This window comes from Rissa tridactyla, chromosome 8 (assembly GCF_028500815.1).
Source record: "Rissa tridactyla isolate bRisTri1 chromosome 8, bRisTri1.patW.cur.20221130, whole genome shotgun sequence".
Classification (NCBI taxonomy): Eukaryota; Metazoa; Chordata; class Aves; order Charadriiformes; family Laridae; genus Rissa; species Rissa tridactyla.
Genome location: NC_071473.1, coordinates 527,356 through 544,717, shown reverse-complemented (window position 1 = coordinate 544,717; position 17,362 = coordinate 527,356). Strand labels below are relative to the sequence as shown.

Sequence of the window (17,362 nt, the reverse complement as noted above, 5' to 3'; positions counted from 1 at the left end):
GACCGGCCGCTGTGCGGCCGGCCCTATGGAGCGCCCGTCCTCTGCCCGCGTTCAGTCGGCATTACCTCCGCCTTTCACGGGAGCGGCGGAACCGCCGGCTCCGGTTCGCTCTCACAGCCAGCCGTGGGCGGGACGCTCCGGTTAGCGGGCGTCGCGCTTTCCGCAGGGAACAGGGACCGTTCATGGACGACACCTGGCCCGTTCGCCCCCTCAGGCGGGACACGCGCAGCCACGGCGGGCAGGGTCGGGCCCCGGCCCGAGCCCCAAGCCCACCTCGCGGGCCCCCGCTCACCTCACGGGCCCCGGCCCGAGCCCCAAGCCCACCTCGCGGGCCCCCGCGCACCTCACGGGCCCCGGCCCGAGCCCCAAGCCCACCTCGCGGGCCCCCGCTCACCTCACGGGCCCCGGCGCGAGCCCCAGCCCGCCTCACGGGCGAGGGCGGAAGGGGCAGCAACGAACACCCAGGTCTCTTGGTTCAGACCTTGGTCCTTAGGGAACGGCAGAGCCCAGCTATTTGTTTTATTGGCTCTGTGATTCAAAAGACAATTTTCTAACTATTTTGATGCTACTGAGGCAGAATTTGGACTCACCTGATGGGCAGTGCCTAGGGAGACAGCTTTTTTTCCCTTCATTCTCAGAGATTCTTGAACAAAAATGTTTGGAATGTGGATGGTAACAACATTAATTTAGATATGCCAGATGAATTATTCTATTCAAGCATTAAACACGGATGCCATCAAGTTAATCATTAAATGCAATATTAATGCTTGAAGTAATAACATTGAAGCACAACTTTAGTATAAGTAAAAAAAAAAAGTATTTTCACTTGTATATCATTTGCATTTTCTTCAAAATTATATACAGAATGTATAAACATAGAAAGTGAATGCTTTATGGCATTACTAGAGACTTAAATTCACATTCCCCTTAAAATTAAGAATCAGTGTATTTGCTATAAATGAGGTTTACCTCCTCTTTATGTATAAACATTTATATTTATTCTTTAAAAGTCTTGATTGCAAAAATAAGTAATACACACAGTAAATTGCAATAAAATAAATGTTATTTACACATGGATTCCAGTATGTCGATATTGTTGACTTGACAGGAGTAAGAATGAAACCCTGCTGAATGCCTTTGTTACCGTCTTCAAAGTTTAAGGCCGGCTAAAATATTTTTTACTCAAAAAAAGAGAGTCATAAAAAGCTCAGAATATTGCCAAGAGTTAAAATTGAAAACATTAATAAACAGAAAGTGGCTTATTCTGGTGAAATCAAGTCTAAACTGACTATGTGTCTCATGGTAGGCCTTCCGTGGGGGCAGTTCCAGGGATGCTCAATCTCACCCATGTGGGTGATCAGTTTTCTCATCTCCTGCACATTCAGCGCAGTTCCAATCATCACCTGCAAGTCAAGGCAAAAAACCCAATTATTATTTTCTTTCTCCATATTGTCAACTGACACAGATAAGAGCAGTACTTCAGCTGCTAGAGTAAATAAATGCTGCACAAGGCATTAGAAGCAGAAAGACATACATGACGATCAGAAGACAAAATACAGCTCGGTGTGTTCCTAACTGCACTAGCTTGAAACAAAATAAGAAACTACCAGAATTTTTTTCCAAAGTTACACTAGACAAACCCACAAAGAACAAAATGAAGAATACTAGCTGTTGACACTCAATAGTAAATAAACTTCCCCTGCAATATATACACAGATACAGCCACCTGTAATACAACAGAAAATATGGCATTTATTTGAAAGGAAAGATCAAGTTCAGTACTTACAGACTTCCTGCAAGCTCGAGAAGCAAACATCTGTCTGACCCTGGAGGGCCTGCACATGACTCCAGGGCAGTCACTTAACATGAAGATCAGCTCATCTATGTCTTGTGGACCAAAAGTCCAGTTTTTGCTTGTTGGCAACGAGATTAATTTAACTCTTTGAGTTACGGGAGCTGAAAGATTTGCAATAATTAATAAAGAAACAGAGCACTTGAGAGAAAAACTGAGAAACTACTTTGATAAATCAGTATGATGTGATCTGCATATATGCTATGGTTTAGATTTAGTCTTTTAATGGATGTTATTGACTAACCATAGTGGTAAGTATGGCAGGTATCATTTTAACATTAACAAAAAAATTGCTTGCAAACTTAAAAGCAGATAAGGTCTAGTTTCTGACAAGCCCTTCAATTTCAAAGAACAAATGGTTTATGAAGGTATTTTGAGGTTTTGTGACTACAAAATAATAAGCAAGGATTTTTGTTGGTAAGAGATTGGTAATTAATAGCCTTTTAGACAAAAAACAGAGATTCTGGAATGAAGAATATGGAAAAAATCCGTAGTGACTTCCAAAATACCAAAGCGCCTTCATTATCCTTGCTGTGTAAGGAAAACAAGGAGGAGCTTGCAGGGTAGACAATTTGCTCCTAAGTACAGAGCAAGTCAATGCTAAAGCCATAAGGAAAACCAAAGAACATGATTTACCAATGGTATCTAGTAATTTAGAATTACTAGATTTATCATTTGCCTGCATCTAACCTGCTGGGACCAGCAATGTACTAATAAAACAAAAGGATTTTAATGTAATACACCCAGAAAATACACATAGAGTCAAACAGTGACTCCAAATTCCTCACGAACTTCTGTAAAAAGCTGGTGACATAAGTAGTCTACAACGTTCTAATAAATACTGCAAAGAGACCACAGAATCGTAAGTCTTAAAAAACCCAAACCAACCACATACTATAACGCATATTATGTCAAAGTTTCTGATAACTACCAAAAGGCATTTTTGCGTAAGATAAAACCGTTGAACTACTTTTACTTCCGCCAATTCTGGCCCAAACTCACCATTTTCATTTATGACAAAATCAAACCCGTTTTTTCTGAATATTTCCAGGTTTTCAATCAATACAGTTTCATTTACAGCTGTTAAATTGAGATTTTGAGGCCTGAAAGAAAGAGAAAAACACGGCATTGCATAGTATGTAGTGCAGACCACTTAAGATAGGCTTCAGAAGCAATCTAGAGATACCAATACAGAGCTCTATTAAAATATTTCACTTCTTTTTGTTAAGGTCTGTCCGTACTGAGCGGGTCACTCGCAGCGTTGCTGCGCGGGCTGAGCCAGCTGGGCAGCTCTCCTGCCGCAGCCGCAGTCTCCGAGCTCCTCACTGCGTGACCGCGCTCCCCAGGCCGGGGGGTGCCAGCTAAGCCCACTGTGAAATGTGCTTGACCGCTGTCTCGCTGCAGCAACTTCTGTCTTAAATGTCTTGAATGTGTGAAATGCTACATAAACATTATCATAGATATCCTTCCGAAACATTAAACTTAAAAATTATTCTTGTTAAGATGCTGAAAATACTTACACTATCAGCTTCTGACCTTGAAGAACAGTGTGTTGTTGTAACATCTCAAAGTTGTATTTCTCATCCGTAGCATGTTGGTCAATTATGAAAAGATCAGAATTCAACTTTGCTATTATAAACCCTAAATTGAACTGGCCAATGATTTCCATTTTTGCAAACATTTCTTTACTGTATATAGAAAATACAAACAGATTATTATAAATGACACATCATCAGTTACCATGTTAGACTGTAAAACTTAAAAAACATCTTTTTCTCCCCTGCAGAACACGATTTACATTTAAAAAAAAATAAAAATCTTATTTAAACAGGATATGAATGTGAAGAAGTAGAGTTATCTGGAATCTGCCACTGACTGATGTGGCCATTTCTGGCAGAACACTATCCATCATTAATACAGGACTCGGTCAGGATTCTCCAACTTTAAATACAGCCACTGGTGATAATGAAATTAGAAACGGGCAGTATGGCAGTAGTCCAAGTGAGTAACACCGAAGGCAGCATCATGATTTTGAAGTAAGGCAGCTGACATATCTGCCTCCTTTTCACAATTAGAAGGCTTTCCTAGCACTTTTTTTTTAATCTAAAATTAACAAATTATACACTTTTACTGTCCAGTGACCACCTGAGTGTAACTTATTTTCACAGCTGTGTCTCACCAGATTTCAAATTCACATGAGGGAGAAAGACGAGTTATGCGATCTTGTCAGAGTGTTCTTATCTGTCGTGAAATTTGGTGTTTCTCTGACTACATTGCAGATTGCAAGTCTGAACTAAGACAAATATATGATGTTTGTGGACACCTTTTTAGTGTCTTTTTCCACATTCTGTTTGCACTTAGTTCAAACAGCTGCTCTGTCAGGTAAAATAACTTGTCAAATGGATATTCTAACACCGTAAGTTAAATAAGAGATATATCCAAAATGAACAGGTAGATGTAAGCCTCCTGCCCACCCCCTCCAAGACAGGTCTTATATTTTTTCCTTTGCTATTTTTATTAATTGACAAACACAACATGTTAAGAAGGTAAAAATACCTGATCTCTTTTCTTAATTCATCTTCTGCTACTTTATTTTCTCCAGGACTAATTTTTGCTTTAAATCTTCTGTAATTTTGTGTTTCTGTTCTTTTCTGTTGTTGCTGTATTATCTTTTTTACCTTTTCTGCTAAAACCTTCATAGAGAATTCAAGTGGCACAGTTTTCTTTTTAACTTCCACCAGTACATCAACAGTTGTCATACCGTTCCTAGTATTCTTCACTTCAGGACATTTCCCTGCCTTGAAGTCATCTGCTTCACTTTTAAAGCTTCTGTTTTTAAAACATTTTACTCTTGAGAAAGAACTATTGGCTTCTTGAGATAACTTATTTTGATTAGTCCAGTCATTCACTTGATTTAACTGATGTTCAGTGCCCAAGACCTGAACATCACCTTCCAATGATTTGTCGCTACATCCAACAGTTTTAAGACATTCATTTTGAAGTTGTTCTTCTGAGCTGCAGAATTCTTCTTCAGGAGGACTAATTACACTTTCACTATTGATGCAGCTCCCAGATTCTGGTGTACTACATCCGGCATCTGACTCAGAAGTGCTACAGAATCCAGAATCTGCATTATCTTCTAACTTTCTCAAATATCCGCTTGGAATTGATATCTTTGAGTCCATCTTATGACAACTCTCGGACTTCTTGGTCAAGACAGCCTTTTGAGTCTTTACAGTACACAAAGTGGTATCAAGTGACATTTGTCTAGGGGAGCTGTGCTGCCGTTTTACCTTTTTAGGGCTTCGAAAATTACTTTCTGCCGTTTGGTGGAGGGAGAATGACTCCCTTAATCTGGCAAGAGTCATTATTCTTTTTCCGTTACCACTTGGATTTTCAGTCTCGGAGCCAAGCAGCGTTTCTACCTGAGGCTTTTGTGCCTCTTCAGGAAGCATCTTCTTCAAGTTGCCTAATAAAACCAGAATAAAGAATATTTCAAGATTCAAAGTTAGCTGGAAACATGAATTAATTGATGTGCTTTGGTAAAGGGAATGAAAAGAGAGGTAGAAAAATAGTAAACTCCTCAAAGGAGGTCTTAAACTTCAGACAATGACCGATGGGGCTGAAATGCATTAATATCCAACAGACAAGCAGTCACATCTTTAAGAAACTTAATGGTACTTGCATGCATGAATTTGTAATCTCTTTTTAAGCTGGAACAGCAATCAGTCCTATCAGCACGTTTATTTCTATTATCAAAAGAGTCTAATGACTGAGTGACAATGCAAAGTGAATTGCTTTAGTAGTCACTATAAAAGTTTGTTGGCAAGGTGTTAGGGAGCTGGCACAACAGATACTTGTAGTATATGTGATTTGTAGATAATTAGAGGACTTCAACCTCACAAATTGTCGGTCTGACATGTATTTTACTGAAGATTAATTTAAAATAACAGTAAGAATCAGGCTATAACTGAGTCTATATGTCAGTAAAAAAGGAAATTAGAAGGGGTTCTGTTGAAAGAAATGAGGAGCGTGAAGTAGTGTTAACACAGAAATGCAATTTTGAAAGATTATACAGTCACAAGACAATCAGCAGTTTCTGTAGTGATCATAAAAGAATAAAAGTTCAAAATCCAATGAACTCGTACTCAAATTTCAGATTTTATTGATGAGAACTTAACCATTCTTTCTCAAGGACATTTAAATACAGGCAACACAGATCTTCCACTATCTTGGGAGAAATATTTTTCAAGCATTATCAATTAATTTTGTGTTCATTTTTTCCCCATAAAGTTGACTCTAAATCATGTTGTACTAGCATGCGTAATTTCCAAAACAATCACTTCATAACGTAGGGTCCTTCTTTATTATTTGATGTCGATGACAATCTTTCAAGCAATACATGAAAAATCTGCCCTAAATAGCATATCAATTAACAACCAGGCATATTTATCCATTTCTTCTTTGGGTTTTTGAAAACACATTTTTCCATTTTCAATTTTCTATCATATATCATACACAAAACTTTCACATTTTGTATCCTACCTGCAATGTCCAGAAGTTTCTGATTGACGTTCAGTTTGTTAACATCGCTACCAAACATTTCCATCAGAGAAGTTTTTAAAATTGCTAATAAAAGCTTTTCCTCCTGAAGTAAAATTTGCCTTTTGTCTGGAGTTACATTGATGTCAACACACTCTAAAGAAGAAAGAAAACCAACCACATTATAAACGAAAAATAAACAAAAAAAATATTTCACCCTGGGATCAGTTTTCTGCCCTTTCACCCTCCATTTTTCTTTCACAGGATTAAAACCAAAGCCAAAGTTATCATTCATAGTATGTCTGCAAATCAAACTTTTAACTTTCTCAACATTCCAGCAAACAAAAGAGAGGCTAATTCTTGTTTTGTTGTATTTAAGCTAACCACAAAATTGCCTTTTTCTCATTACTTGAGATAAGAAGTTACTTCTGAGTACAGAAAAAGCGGAGGGGAAGAAGTGGAACCATAGCTAGACTCTGTCTTTCCTCACCAACTGTAGGTCCAAAAATCTCCCCAGTGCAAGAAAGCCATACAGATAAAAATAAATACAATTTATTCTTCACTGTTATAACCTTTACTGAAGTTACTGAAAATTACTCATAACTTACCAGAATCTACACAAATGTTAAGGACAACAAATGGATACTGGTGTTTATTGTACAAGTGATAAACTTCATTCACAAGCTTGACAACCTGCAAAGAAGGTGAAAAACCAATAAACGTCAATACTATTATATTCTATTTCCCACCACTATGTGTTATTTAACCCCCTTCAAAACAATTAATGTACAAAATCGTATCTTGTGTGATTGAGCTTTTGTTCACCCAGATAGACACAATGAAGACAAAAAGCTGAGACACAGGAACTCGCAGCATCAAGCCACAATTATACGTATCAGCTACTAATGCAGTGGTCTTCAGAGAGCATCAAACAAGTTACTGCTGGTGATGTTAGAAAAATGAAAATCTCACCTTTGCTGGATCACATGGACGTTGGTTGATAAAGAAAAACTGTCTGTCTGTTGTACTCCTTCCAACACCATGATCACAACGAGAAATGAAGCCTGCAATGCTGTTGAATAATAACAGAAGTAAGGTAAAACAGAGGAGCAAAGGAAACAAAATTTTTCTGACTGACCATATGTAATGGAAGAGTATTTTCTAAGGGGCTAAAAAAAACACTATTATACAGCATCAGTAAATACATGTATGTATTTACTCTCCCGATTCCGTATCTGGCAAAGGCTAGATGTTCAGCTCCAAAAAGCATCACACAACTGAAAAAGTAGCTCGCTCGGATTTCAAAAGAAATGGCATTTGTAATTTTTCTGCTCTGAAAGCAGAAGAAGAGAGGTCAGTTGTGAACTGTCATTGGTCAGATATTTGCCGATCTCATGCATAGTGAGAGATAAAAAAAAGTACATTTTAAGAAAGTAAAGGGAAATTTACTTACACAAACTTATTCACATTCTTCTCATGCCATTTCTCAGTAACACCACTGAAGAAATACAGGCGTAAACAACGGATACAATTAATCCATCCAATTACTCAGAGCACCGACAAAGGTGATGTTCAGCAGAAGATCACAGTAATACGTAACTAACTAGGGCACACGGAATAGTAGTTTTGCTCTTCCCACTCATCTGACCAGCAACATCTTAGTCCTGAATTAACTTTTTAAATCAAGAGATGGTCTTTCCCAAACTAATACCTACTATGCTGTCTTAGTTACTTTTAATACTATTAATCACCCCACTTTTTTTTTTAATTTTCTAATTACCTATAAAGATTCTGTGGTATGTCAGTAGCGTCGAGGCCATATTCTTCACAAACAGCTTCATTAGGAGGTAACTGAACAAAAGGAATGAGGCTCTGCAACTAAAAAAAAAAAAAAAGAGGGAACCAAAACATTAAACATGTATAGATTTTTTCCTTTTATTTTATTGTTATTTGTTAGCCTTAACATTTATTTGATAAAATGCTGGGCTTTTTCCAGTTGGCTGACCAAGACAAATACTTAAAATACCCAGACCTACTAGAAAACAGTAGCTCTGTTTACTGAAAAACAGAAACAATGCCATAATGAATTATTTTTATAGCTATGATTTAGAAACCATCCCAGTCCACACCTCTACAGGGGCTGACTGCAATCCCATTTAAAGTTTAACCAGAACACTAACGAAACTTAGTTTCACAGGAAGAGCTTGCAAAAGCTAGAAACACCTCAGTTTTCTGTTCCCCCATGGAGACTTTTACATCACACCATTTTTAGGATTTTTTTTAAATTACTTGTTCTTGTGACATGCAGACTTTGCTAACCATGCTGTTTTTCAAAAGCACAAACCTCCAAAGGCTTGCTGGCACAACAGTTCTTAGAACTGGCTTCAGAGAGATACAACGCAGTACCCTTATCTCCTCAATCATTTCTCTTCCATCAAAACATCTCTAAGCAGATCTAGAAACTTCAAGGGAATCCGTGGAGGCTGCACTGTTTCTCCTTTTTCAACCTGCAGGGTGTGCTACAAGTCAACACGTGCTCCATCCTCTTAACGGTTTTTAAAGGTTTCTTACACCCCCTCTAGTTACTAGAGATTAAATCTCTCTTATACAGCTATATTATATATATCTCTCTCTCTTCCATAATAAACGTGATACCTGTTTTTGCCCAAATACTGCTCCAATGTTCTCCTTTAAGCTAGCACTTCCAGTAGTGGATACCACGGAGCTTTTTTTCCCTTGGCCGACTTGATTAGTGCAGTTAATCCGCACTCCTTTTGAAACAATACAGTACGCCTGCAATAGCTGGACCATTTTTGCATATTCCTATTAAAGGAAAAAGAAGGTTCACATTTATAAGAAATGTCTCTTTTTAAAACAAAAATGTATAAACCAAACATTCAATATTTGCAGGTAACACAAAAAGGGGGCGAGGGAAAGTTTAATATTTTTTTACATCTTTACAAACTAAATTACAAAAAAAATAGATGTGAAAAATAGTGCTTTAAAACCAAAGCATGTTTACAAGATTGATACTTAGCCATAACACAGCAGTCCCTGATTTTAAAATACACAAAAGTGATTATGATATTGATTCTTTTCAAAATTTGAAAATTTGAGAATGTACCTCTAAAGCTAATCATTGCAAAACAGAAGAGGAAAGCATACAGGAAGACTGTTTTCTTTTTTGATGAAGATAAAAGGCAGGCACAAAACAGTCTGATATAATCAATGTCTTCTACAGAGGACTGAGTATCATTCAGCGGTGAATAAATTCTGAGGTATGACACTCCTTTGAATGAATAATTTCTGATCTAACCTACCTTTTTAATGTTTCTTTGAAATTCCTTATGCCGCACCGGCAAAGTATAAAATAACTGCTGTATGTTAACAGTTGTTCCTTGTTGTCGTGGAAAAGGAGTTTTCTGAGTAATTTTACCATTGTGATCAAATACCAAACGAGTCCCAACCTTTGCAGACTTGTGGCAGGTAAAAATGGTAACATCACTAACGGAAGGAAAGAGGCAACAGAATTACCCACTGAGCACTCTACTTTTTTACCCATTCCTCACAACCTAATCAGGCACAGAAACTACACCGATACTATTCATTTAATTAGAACTAACTCTTCACCACAAAGAACTAAAACCATACCTGAAGAGTAGTATAACATTTTCCTAACCGCAACACAAACATTTTTATGCTTCTCCTGTAAAATGCAATGTTAAAGTCTGGTGTTGTTGGACACTACATTCCCCATACTAATACATAACAGCAGAATATTATTGATGCACAGAACTGCGTATAAAAGCTGTGCTATTTCAAATGTATAGTTTGTCTGGGAGGAGTCTAAACACAGTTTTAATGACTTACAGCCTAGCAAACAGCACTTAGGTATTACAGTGCTCTACATCAGAGGATCAAACCCTTATGCAAGTACACAGTTCCATCCTGTAAAGATTTGCATACTTAATTAACGCTCAATTTTGTATATAAGAGGACCAGTTAGGTTCTTAGAATCATAGAATAATTTTGGTTGAAAAGGACTCAGGATGTAATGCAACCTACTGCTCAAAATTGACCTAACAATAAGGAACTGGAAGTTTCCCAAGTCTTATTTTATCAATAATGGTAAACTGAAAAGTTGGCTTATTTTTGTGCATACAGAAACCTTCTACTAATAAGAATTTTAATATTAATACCTTAATGCACACAGTGAACTCAGAGCTTCACCTCGAAACCCAAATGTTTCAACATGTATTAGATCAGAAAAATCTTGTATCTTTGATGTATAATGTTTCAGAGCTGGAAAAAGATATTTAAAATATATATTTCACTTCAAAGTGACACTGGTCTAGATTTTGCATGCATATCAAGAAGCAGAAAAACTTCTGTATTATTCATTGTATTTTACATAATTATTAGAGATAAAATAATTAAATACTTAATGTTTCCTTTGCCCTTTTCCTATGTGCAAGACCTCTTTAAAATCCTCAGATACACCTGTTATTCCATACTTACACCCAAAATTCACCCAGCATTATTGGTTTATGTGTTACAAGATGCCTCAGAGCAGTACACAGTACCTGCCTCTGCTACTGACGTACCCATCACTGATTTTGCCCTGCAAGAAAACACCTGCAGTGCTGTGCGTGCTGTATAGCGGACAAGCATGAGCCCATTCCAGTACGACCAGAGCTGAGGAGGACTCGGTCTACACCGTCAGTGCAGCACCAGTCACCAGGTAACAGACTGAGCGAGGAGCAGCACCCCTGAGCTCTCGCTGTCCCGGAAGAGCAGCAGAGAGAGTTTCTGATGTACCAGATGCTTAGTGTGAACACACAAAGTTACTGAGTACTGACTTACGGTGAAAGAGGTTCCTAATCATCATGCAAAAAAAGAAGTGCAGCTATTTTTGTTGCACTGGCTAGTCACATTTGTCATACAGTATTGTTCCTGCTCCCGTTTTGTGCACTTTAAAACTAGCAAATGGAAAATTTGACGGTCAGGTATGTAACATCAGTTCACTTGCAATGTCACTTTCAGCAAATATTCAAGTTTATAATTCACCTCTCCAAAGCAGTCACTTTCACAAAGCTTGACTCCTTCAACAGTGACTCATGTCCCAACATGAATGAATCTAAATTAACATTTACAGGACTTCCTCTTCAATAATTATTTCTATTCTTTGTTCCACTTAAACAAGCAATCAAATCAAAGACTGCCTCTGAGCTACAAGAACTACAGTGCTACACAAGTCTCATTTAGTTTTGCCCAAGCCTTGCAGGTCACACATGCATTCTGTAAAAGCCAAGTATTCATTAAAAATGATTAAACTTAGGAAGTTTGCTTAAAAAAAAATAAAATAGCTTTCTCACTGAAAATATGCTTTCAAATGTCCAAATATAAATTATGAAAAAGGTTCAACTTACTCAAAGCTTCAAAGTTTTCCTCTTCCACTCCACCTCCATTATCCGAAACCTCTATCAGTTCTGCTCCATGATCTTTCAGCTTTATATCTACAAAATTGAGTAATAAAGTCTTTTAGTTCTGTATGTTCATACACAGTATTATTAATTTTGTACTTGAAGTAACTTTACTAGATAACCATTTTCCATGTGAAGTTTGAACAACAAAAAAAATCCTCATAGGTGTCAAAAAATTAGGGCAATCTAATGCAAACCAGCCTGTGCTTGCAAGAAGTTCAGCTTCATTGCCCTTTTGCCTGAACAGAACTTTTCCCAATTACAACAGTTATCATCCTGGCAGCTCTGGACACTGCGACCCTGCCTTAACCGTCTGCTAGCCTGAGGCCTGCAGCTGGCAGAGCCTCATCACCACTGTTGTATAGGCGCGTACCTTATTTAGTGAGAAAAAGGCCTACAAATAAAATAACACAGACAAAATTACGTGCTTCTAGCACCCCAGCTGGAGCCTGGGAATCAAAATGCTTTATTTAACTGAGCTATAAAATCACTGCAAACACGCTTGGCCCAAACAGAAAGTATTTGTACACATTTGTTAATACGCAAGTTGTTTTGAGGAAAAAGAAGTACTTTGGAGGTCTATGAAACTGCGACAAAAAGCAGGTTACCGATGTTGGTAGCTCCAGCGTCCAGGCTGTTTTCCACCAACTCCTTGACGGCAGTGCCGAGGTTCAGCACGACCTGCCCCGAGCAGATCCGATGGACGGACTTGCGGTCGATGGGCTTGATGGCTCTGGCAGGCTGCGGGCTGGGGAGAGAGGAGGGGCGGGACCGTCACGGCGGGGCAAAGCGGGAGGGAAGGGCTCGCCCCGGTCCCCCGTTCCTCGACCGGGGGCAGCCGCACCAGGGGCGAGAAGCGCCGATACCCCGGGGGGGCACATCCAGAGGCCCCAGCCGCCCCACAGGCCTCCCCGGGAGGGGAGACGGGAACCAAGAGACCAGCGGCGGCCCAGGAGGCCGCAACAGCGTCAGGGCCGGGACCAGGGCCAGGACCCGGCCCGCCGCGGGACAACGGGGCCCCGAGCCGCCCGTGAAGAGGATCGGCCCGCCGGGCCCCGCCCCGCGCGCCGGACCCCGCTCCCGCCTCACCCCGGCGCTGCTGCCTCCATCGGGACCCGGCGGGCCGCGCCGCGCTCGCCTCAGGACCCGCCGCCCGCAGGCTCCGCCCCCGCGCGGTCATTGGCCGCCAGAAAAAAGAGCCCGCCAGTCCGAAACCAATGTTCAACTCGCTTGACACCCATTGGCCAATGGGGCTGCCCAATTAGAACGGGCAGACGCACCCTTTGCCCTATGGAGACTCGCTTAAGTATTCACTGGCTTGCGCTGGCCAATAAGAAGAAGGCGAAGAGGCGCGGCGGCATTCGCCGGCTCCTATTGGGCCGCGGGCGAGTCAGTCAAGGCGCCTTGCTCCCGCCCTGCCCAATGGGCGCGGCGGGGGGCGGGCCCGGCGTGCCGTGCGGGTGCCGCCATGCCCATGTACAAGGTGCGGCCCTTCCACGGGCCCGGCGCGGTGGTGCGGGCCGAGCAGCTGCCGGGCTGTATGTACCGGGTGCCCAGCCTGCACCGCGCCGCCGGCCCGCCGCAGGTACGGGCAAGGGGGGAATGGGGGGACAGCGGACGGGGACGGGAGGCGGAGCTCGCTCTGGCGGCCTCGGCCGCGCTGGCGGGGTGCTGGGCCGGGAGCCGGGCGGGCCCGGCCGCGCTGGGCCGGTGCTGGCTCCGGCCCGGGCCTTCGCCTCGGTCGGCGGGAGCCGTCAGGGTCCGCGTCCCCGCGACCGCCGTCCGAGCCCGCGGGAGGTGCTGGCCCCTGCTCACTCGGGGGTTAACCGGGCTCGGCGTCCCCGGGGATTCGCTGTAGTATTTTTAGCGCCTTTGGCAGTTCTCAGCGTGGCTGTTCTGGGCTCTCGCCCGTGTCCCGCTCTCCGTTCGTATCTTTAGAAGCCGAAGCCGGCGGCTGTCCCGGCAGGCCTCGGCTCGTCCTGCTGCGCCTGTTCCCTCTGCGGTGGCGGGGGAGGCCGTGCAGATGGGCGGCTCCTACTCCGGGTCTCGGCTGCTTCTGTCTCAAACAAGGCAAAAAAGCACAATACTGCATTTCGTTAGTCTAGCTGTCCCCAGCCTCTCTCCAGCATCAGGAAGGCCTTGAGTTCTCGCAGGCTGCTTGTGCCCGTGTTTAGCTTGATGCCACCAGGCTCTTCAGCCCAGCCCTCGCCCGGTGGCGGCTGGAGGTGCCGAGCAGGAGCAGGGTCGGGGCAGAACCGCACGGGAGCCATCGCCAAGATGCGGGGTTATGACTGCCTGTCTCCTCCGAGAGCGACTTTTGTTGCACAGAATCGTGTGCTGGCCAAATAACGCTCGCTTAAGAGGTGTTTCTGCATCTTGCCTTTGAGAACGTTGTGTAAGTGGGTGTGATTTTGCTCGGATGCCTTGCTTGTTAGCTGTCTGTTAGACGGAAAGAAAGAAGTTTGGCCAATAGGTTGGGTTTCGTTAATCCTTATTCAGGATGCTTAGAAATGGATAAAGATTTTTCTTTAACGTTATTGTACATTTCTAGACTTAAAAGCTCCCACAGGAATGTACTTTTCATGTTTTAAAAGAGGTGGCATTGTAAGATAAGAGACTTGTAAGGTAATTGATATAACAACAATATACATTGGGATTAACATGTAACAAAGCTTATGGTCTTTTTTTCTCTATAGTTTTCTCTGAAACAAAGAATGACTTCAGAGAGTGATTTCATATGATGCACCATCCATCTAAACCTGCAGGGTTTTTAAACTTTTATTAAATACCTGAATTGCCAAAAAGTTCCCTTGTTTGGCAGCCCCAGCACAAGCCCAGTCAGTCAGCTCTTCTGGGCGGAAGAGAATCCTGACAAGCTCACTCTGGGGTTTTGGGGTTTAATTCAGCACTTCACTGCCAACTTTAAGTTTCTGTGGTTGTGGTCTGATTTTTACTACGTTATGGAGTTTGCTGTACCTAGCGGTTTGAAAAAAGATGTTAAACAGGAAGATTTCAGAGATTTTATTAAATAACCCATCTCCTACCACATTCATATAGATAAGAGAAAAGAGACAACTAATAGACACAAGACCATGATGTTTCACGATGTTCTGGTTATTTGAGTGTATTTAAAGTCTTTCAAAACTTATTGTCAAGTGAGCTGCGGACTATTTTGACACTGAGCCCAGTGAACATCTATGGGACCTTGTTTTTCCCTCTGCTGTAGGAAGAGGTTGACCCGTCACTTCAAGCACTTGAATCCCGCCAGGAGGAGATCCTAAAACGCTTGTACGAACTGAAGAGCGCCGTCGATGGTCTCTCAAAGATGATACAGACCCCAGATGCTGACTTAGATGTAACTAATATCATTCAAAGTGATGACTGTTCTCCTTTGCCAACAAATGGAGCAGACCTAGATCTGATGCTTGGAAAGGTAAGTTCAGCTGAGCACGTGCAGGGATAGGTAGTTTCTTTGCTCTTGGATTTTCAGGGTTGGAAGGGTGGCGTTAAAACCTGGGACACATGGAACGCAATGTATGAGTCTTAGAGCCTTACAAATAACTTGCAACTACCACTTCATTTTGGGCATCCAGATTATAGATACAGACATTTATAAATGCTTTATCCTGTATGTTCTCATTTGTATATAAATCCAAGCTAGAATGGTTAACTTGGAAATTATGACAGTTGGTTTCTCATTTGTTACTAACTGGAAACTGTAACTTTGGCTTCAGATTGGACTAGAATTCACCTCAGTCGTGTTCTTGAATTATATTACTGTTGAAGAAGGAAGATGTTTAAATGTTTAAACAAGTTCTAAATGTCCAAACTTGGATTATTTGAATATTGTTAGAATTTCAGATATACACATGCATGGCTGTGTACATTTTGGTGTCAAATGAGAACTCCACTGCTTCAAAGTCTGATCTGGAACGCGCCTTACCTGCTGAATGCCTTACTTCCCATGCAGGATTATGGTGCCCTGAAAGATATTGTAATCAATGCAAATCCTTCTCTGCCTCCGCTGTCATTACTGGTACTACACAGTCTGCTTTGTGAACGCTATAAGATATTATCAGCTGTTCACACACATTCATCGGTGAAAAGCGTGCCAGAAAACCTCTTGAAGTGCTTTGGGGAGCAGACCAAGAAGCAACCACGTCATGAATATCAGCTGGGCTTTACTCTTATTTGGAAGGATGGTAAGAATGAAGTTATCTTGTAGATCAGTATTTTACGACAAGTGAGAAAGTGAAACTTGTGCTATAGAACCTGGCCAGCAGATCCCTTGGTGTCGTACTGACACACGATGGATAGGTGCTGCTCTCTTCTGATAGCTGGGAACAATCATCGGGACAGAGGAGGAAGATTCTTGTTTGTGGCTACTGCAGTTAAGATACATGTGGCGTTTACGTGGTTGGTTGTACCCACAGGATTTTTTTTATCAAAGTGTTTTTCAGTTTCTATGAATAAGTAAGTTTGCTAGAATAGAAATTAGGTGGGAGATCAGGATGAAGTTTGCAAAAGTGATGGCTTTATCCCAGGTTCCTGCCTTAGTCTAAGTATTTAGATGAAGAAAACTGAAAATTGTTCATCAGGTTAATGATGTTTAACGGTGTTGCTGGCATCACAGATCAAATTCATCATAGAATTACTGTTACATTAACTTCTCTACCATGTGCTATTCACTTTTTTCTTTTTTTAATTTCAGTTCCAAAACCCCAGATGAAGTTTAGCATTCAAACAATGTGCCCAATTGAAGGAGAGGGGAACATCGCCAGATTCCTCTTTTCCCTGTTTGGCCAGAAGTACAATGCCGTTACTTCTACTCTGATTGACAGCTGGGTGGATACAGCCATCTTCCAGCTGAAGGAAGGCAGCAGCAAGGAGAGAGGAGCGGTTTTGCGCTCCATGAACGCTGCCCTGGGCAAGACACCTTGGCTGGTGGGAAACGAACTCAGCGTAGCAGACGTTGTTGCATGGTGTGTGCTCCAGCAGACAGGGAGCACAAATGCTGCCCCAGCCAACGTGCAAAAATGGATGAAGTCGTGTGAGAACCTGGCACCTTTCAGCTCCGTCATGAAGCTCCTGAAGTAAGCCTGTACTCCTGACAGTGGTGTCTTGTTACTCCTACTGCCCCTCATGCCTGCTGTAGCAGTTCGAGGCCCTTCCGAGATGTATTTAAGTAGTGCAGCTGGACAGAATTTGAAAATCAATAAAAACATTACAGCTACCTTTTGGGTGTGACCTTCCTTTTTTTGTGACTAATGCATAACTGTGTTTGTTTAATGATTATAAGGTATCCGAAGGATCCTGTGTAAGTACAAAATGCACTTTTAATTTTGCCTTATATTTTTCCTGGTAATCCAAATGCTTCTTTTCACAAGTTAGCCTCAGTACAGTCTAAGTGCAACAACAGGAATCCTTTCTGTTGCCTGGAGACTTCTGAACTAAGATGAATACCTTTAAAGAAAAGACAGAAGAA

At 41.6% G+C, this 17,362-nt stretch overlaps 2 protein-coding genes across 2 annotated transcripts; one reads left to right on the top strand and one right to left on the bottom strand.

The window, feature by feature from the left end:
• Window positions 1–1,045: 1,045 nt before the first annotated feature.
• On the bottom strand, window positions 1,046–13,061 carry PMS2 (PMS1 homolog 2, mismatch repair system component). The gene is made up of 15 exons (XM_054212671.1): window positions 12,967–13,061; window positions 12,486–12,625; window positions 11,824–11,910; window positions 10,594–10,696; window positions 9,715–9,898; window positions 9,050–9,217; window positions 8,175–8,272; window positions 7,367–7,466; window positions 7,003–7,087; window positions 6,398–6,550; window positions 4,409–5,321; window positions 3,373–3,540; window positions 2,855–2,955; window positions 1,787–1,956; window positions 1,046–1,403 (listed from the first exon to the last, which is right to left on the bottom strand). Exons 1-15 carry the CDS (start codon window positions 12,984–12,986, stop codon window positions 1,260–1,262), a joined length of 2,634 nt encoding a protein of 877 aa, XP_054068646.1. The 5' UTR covers window positions 12,987–13,061; the 3' UTR covers window positions 1,046–1,259.
• A 243-nt stretch (window positions 13,062–13,304) lies between these two features.
• AIMP2 (aminoacyl tRNA synthetase complex interacting multifunctional protein 2) lies at window positions 13,305–17,104 on the top strand. The gene is made up of 4 exons (XM_054212682.1): window positions 13,305–13,462; window positions 15,104–15,310; window positions 15,848–16,079; window positions 16,589–17,104. Exons 1-4 carry the CDS (start codon window positions 13,346–13,348, stop codon window positions 16,972–16,974), a joined length of 942 nt encoding a protein of 313 aa, XP_054068657.1. The 5' UTR covers window positions 13,305–13,345; the 3' UTR covers window positions 16,975–17,104.
• The last annotated feature ends 258 nt before the right edge of the window (window positions 17,105–17,362 follow it).

What these genes read in the sequence shown, in the direction of transcription:
- PMS2 (XM_054212671.1), bottom strand. Translation starts at nt 12,986, where the DNA reads ATGGAGGCAGCAGCGCCGGG. An exon ending in ATACCACAGAATCTTTATAG is followed by an intron (nt 7,467 to 8,174) that starts GTAATTAGAAAA and finishes ATTATTCAACAG; the next exon opens with CATTGCAGGCTTCATTTCTC. An exon ending in GAAACTTCTGGACATTGCAG is followed by an intron (nt 5,322 to 6,397) that starts GTAGGATACAAA and finishes TGGTTTTATTAG; the next exon opens with GCAACTTGAAGAAGATGCTT.
- AIMP2 (XM_054212682.1), top strand. Translation starts at nt 13,346, where the DNA reads ATGCCCATGTACAAGGTGCGGCCCTTCCACGGGCCCGGCGCGGTGGTG. An exon ending in GCGCCGCCGGCCCGCCGCAG is followed by an intron (nt 13,463 to 15,103) that starts GTACGGGCAAGG and finishes CCTCTGCTGTAG; the next exon opens with GAAGAGGTTGACCCGTCACT. An exon ending in TACTCTTATTTGGAAGGATG is followed by an intron (nt 16,080 to 16,588) that starts GTAAGAATGAAG and finishes TTTTAATTTCAG; the next exon opens with TTCCAAAACCCCAGATGAAG.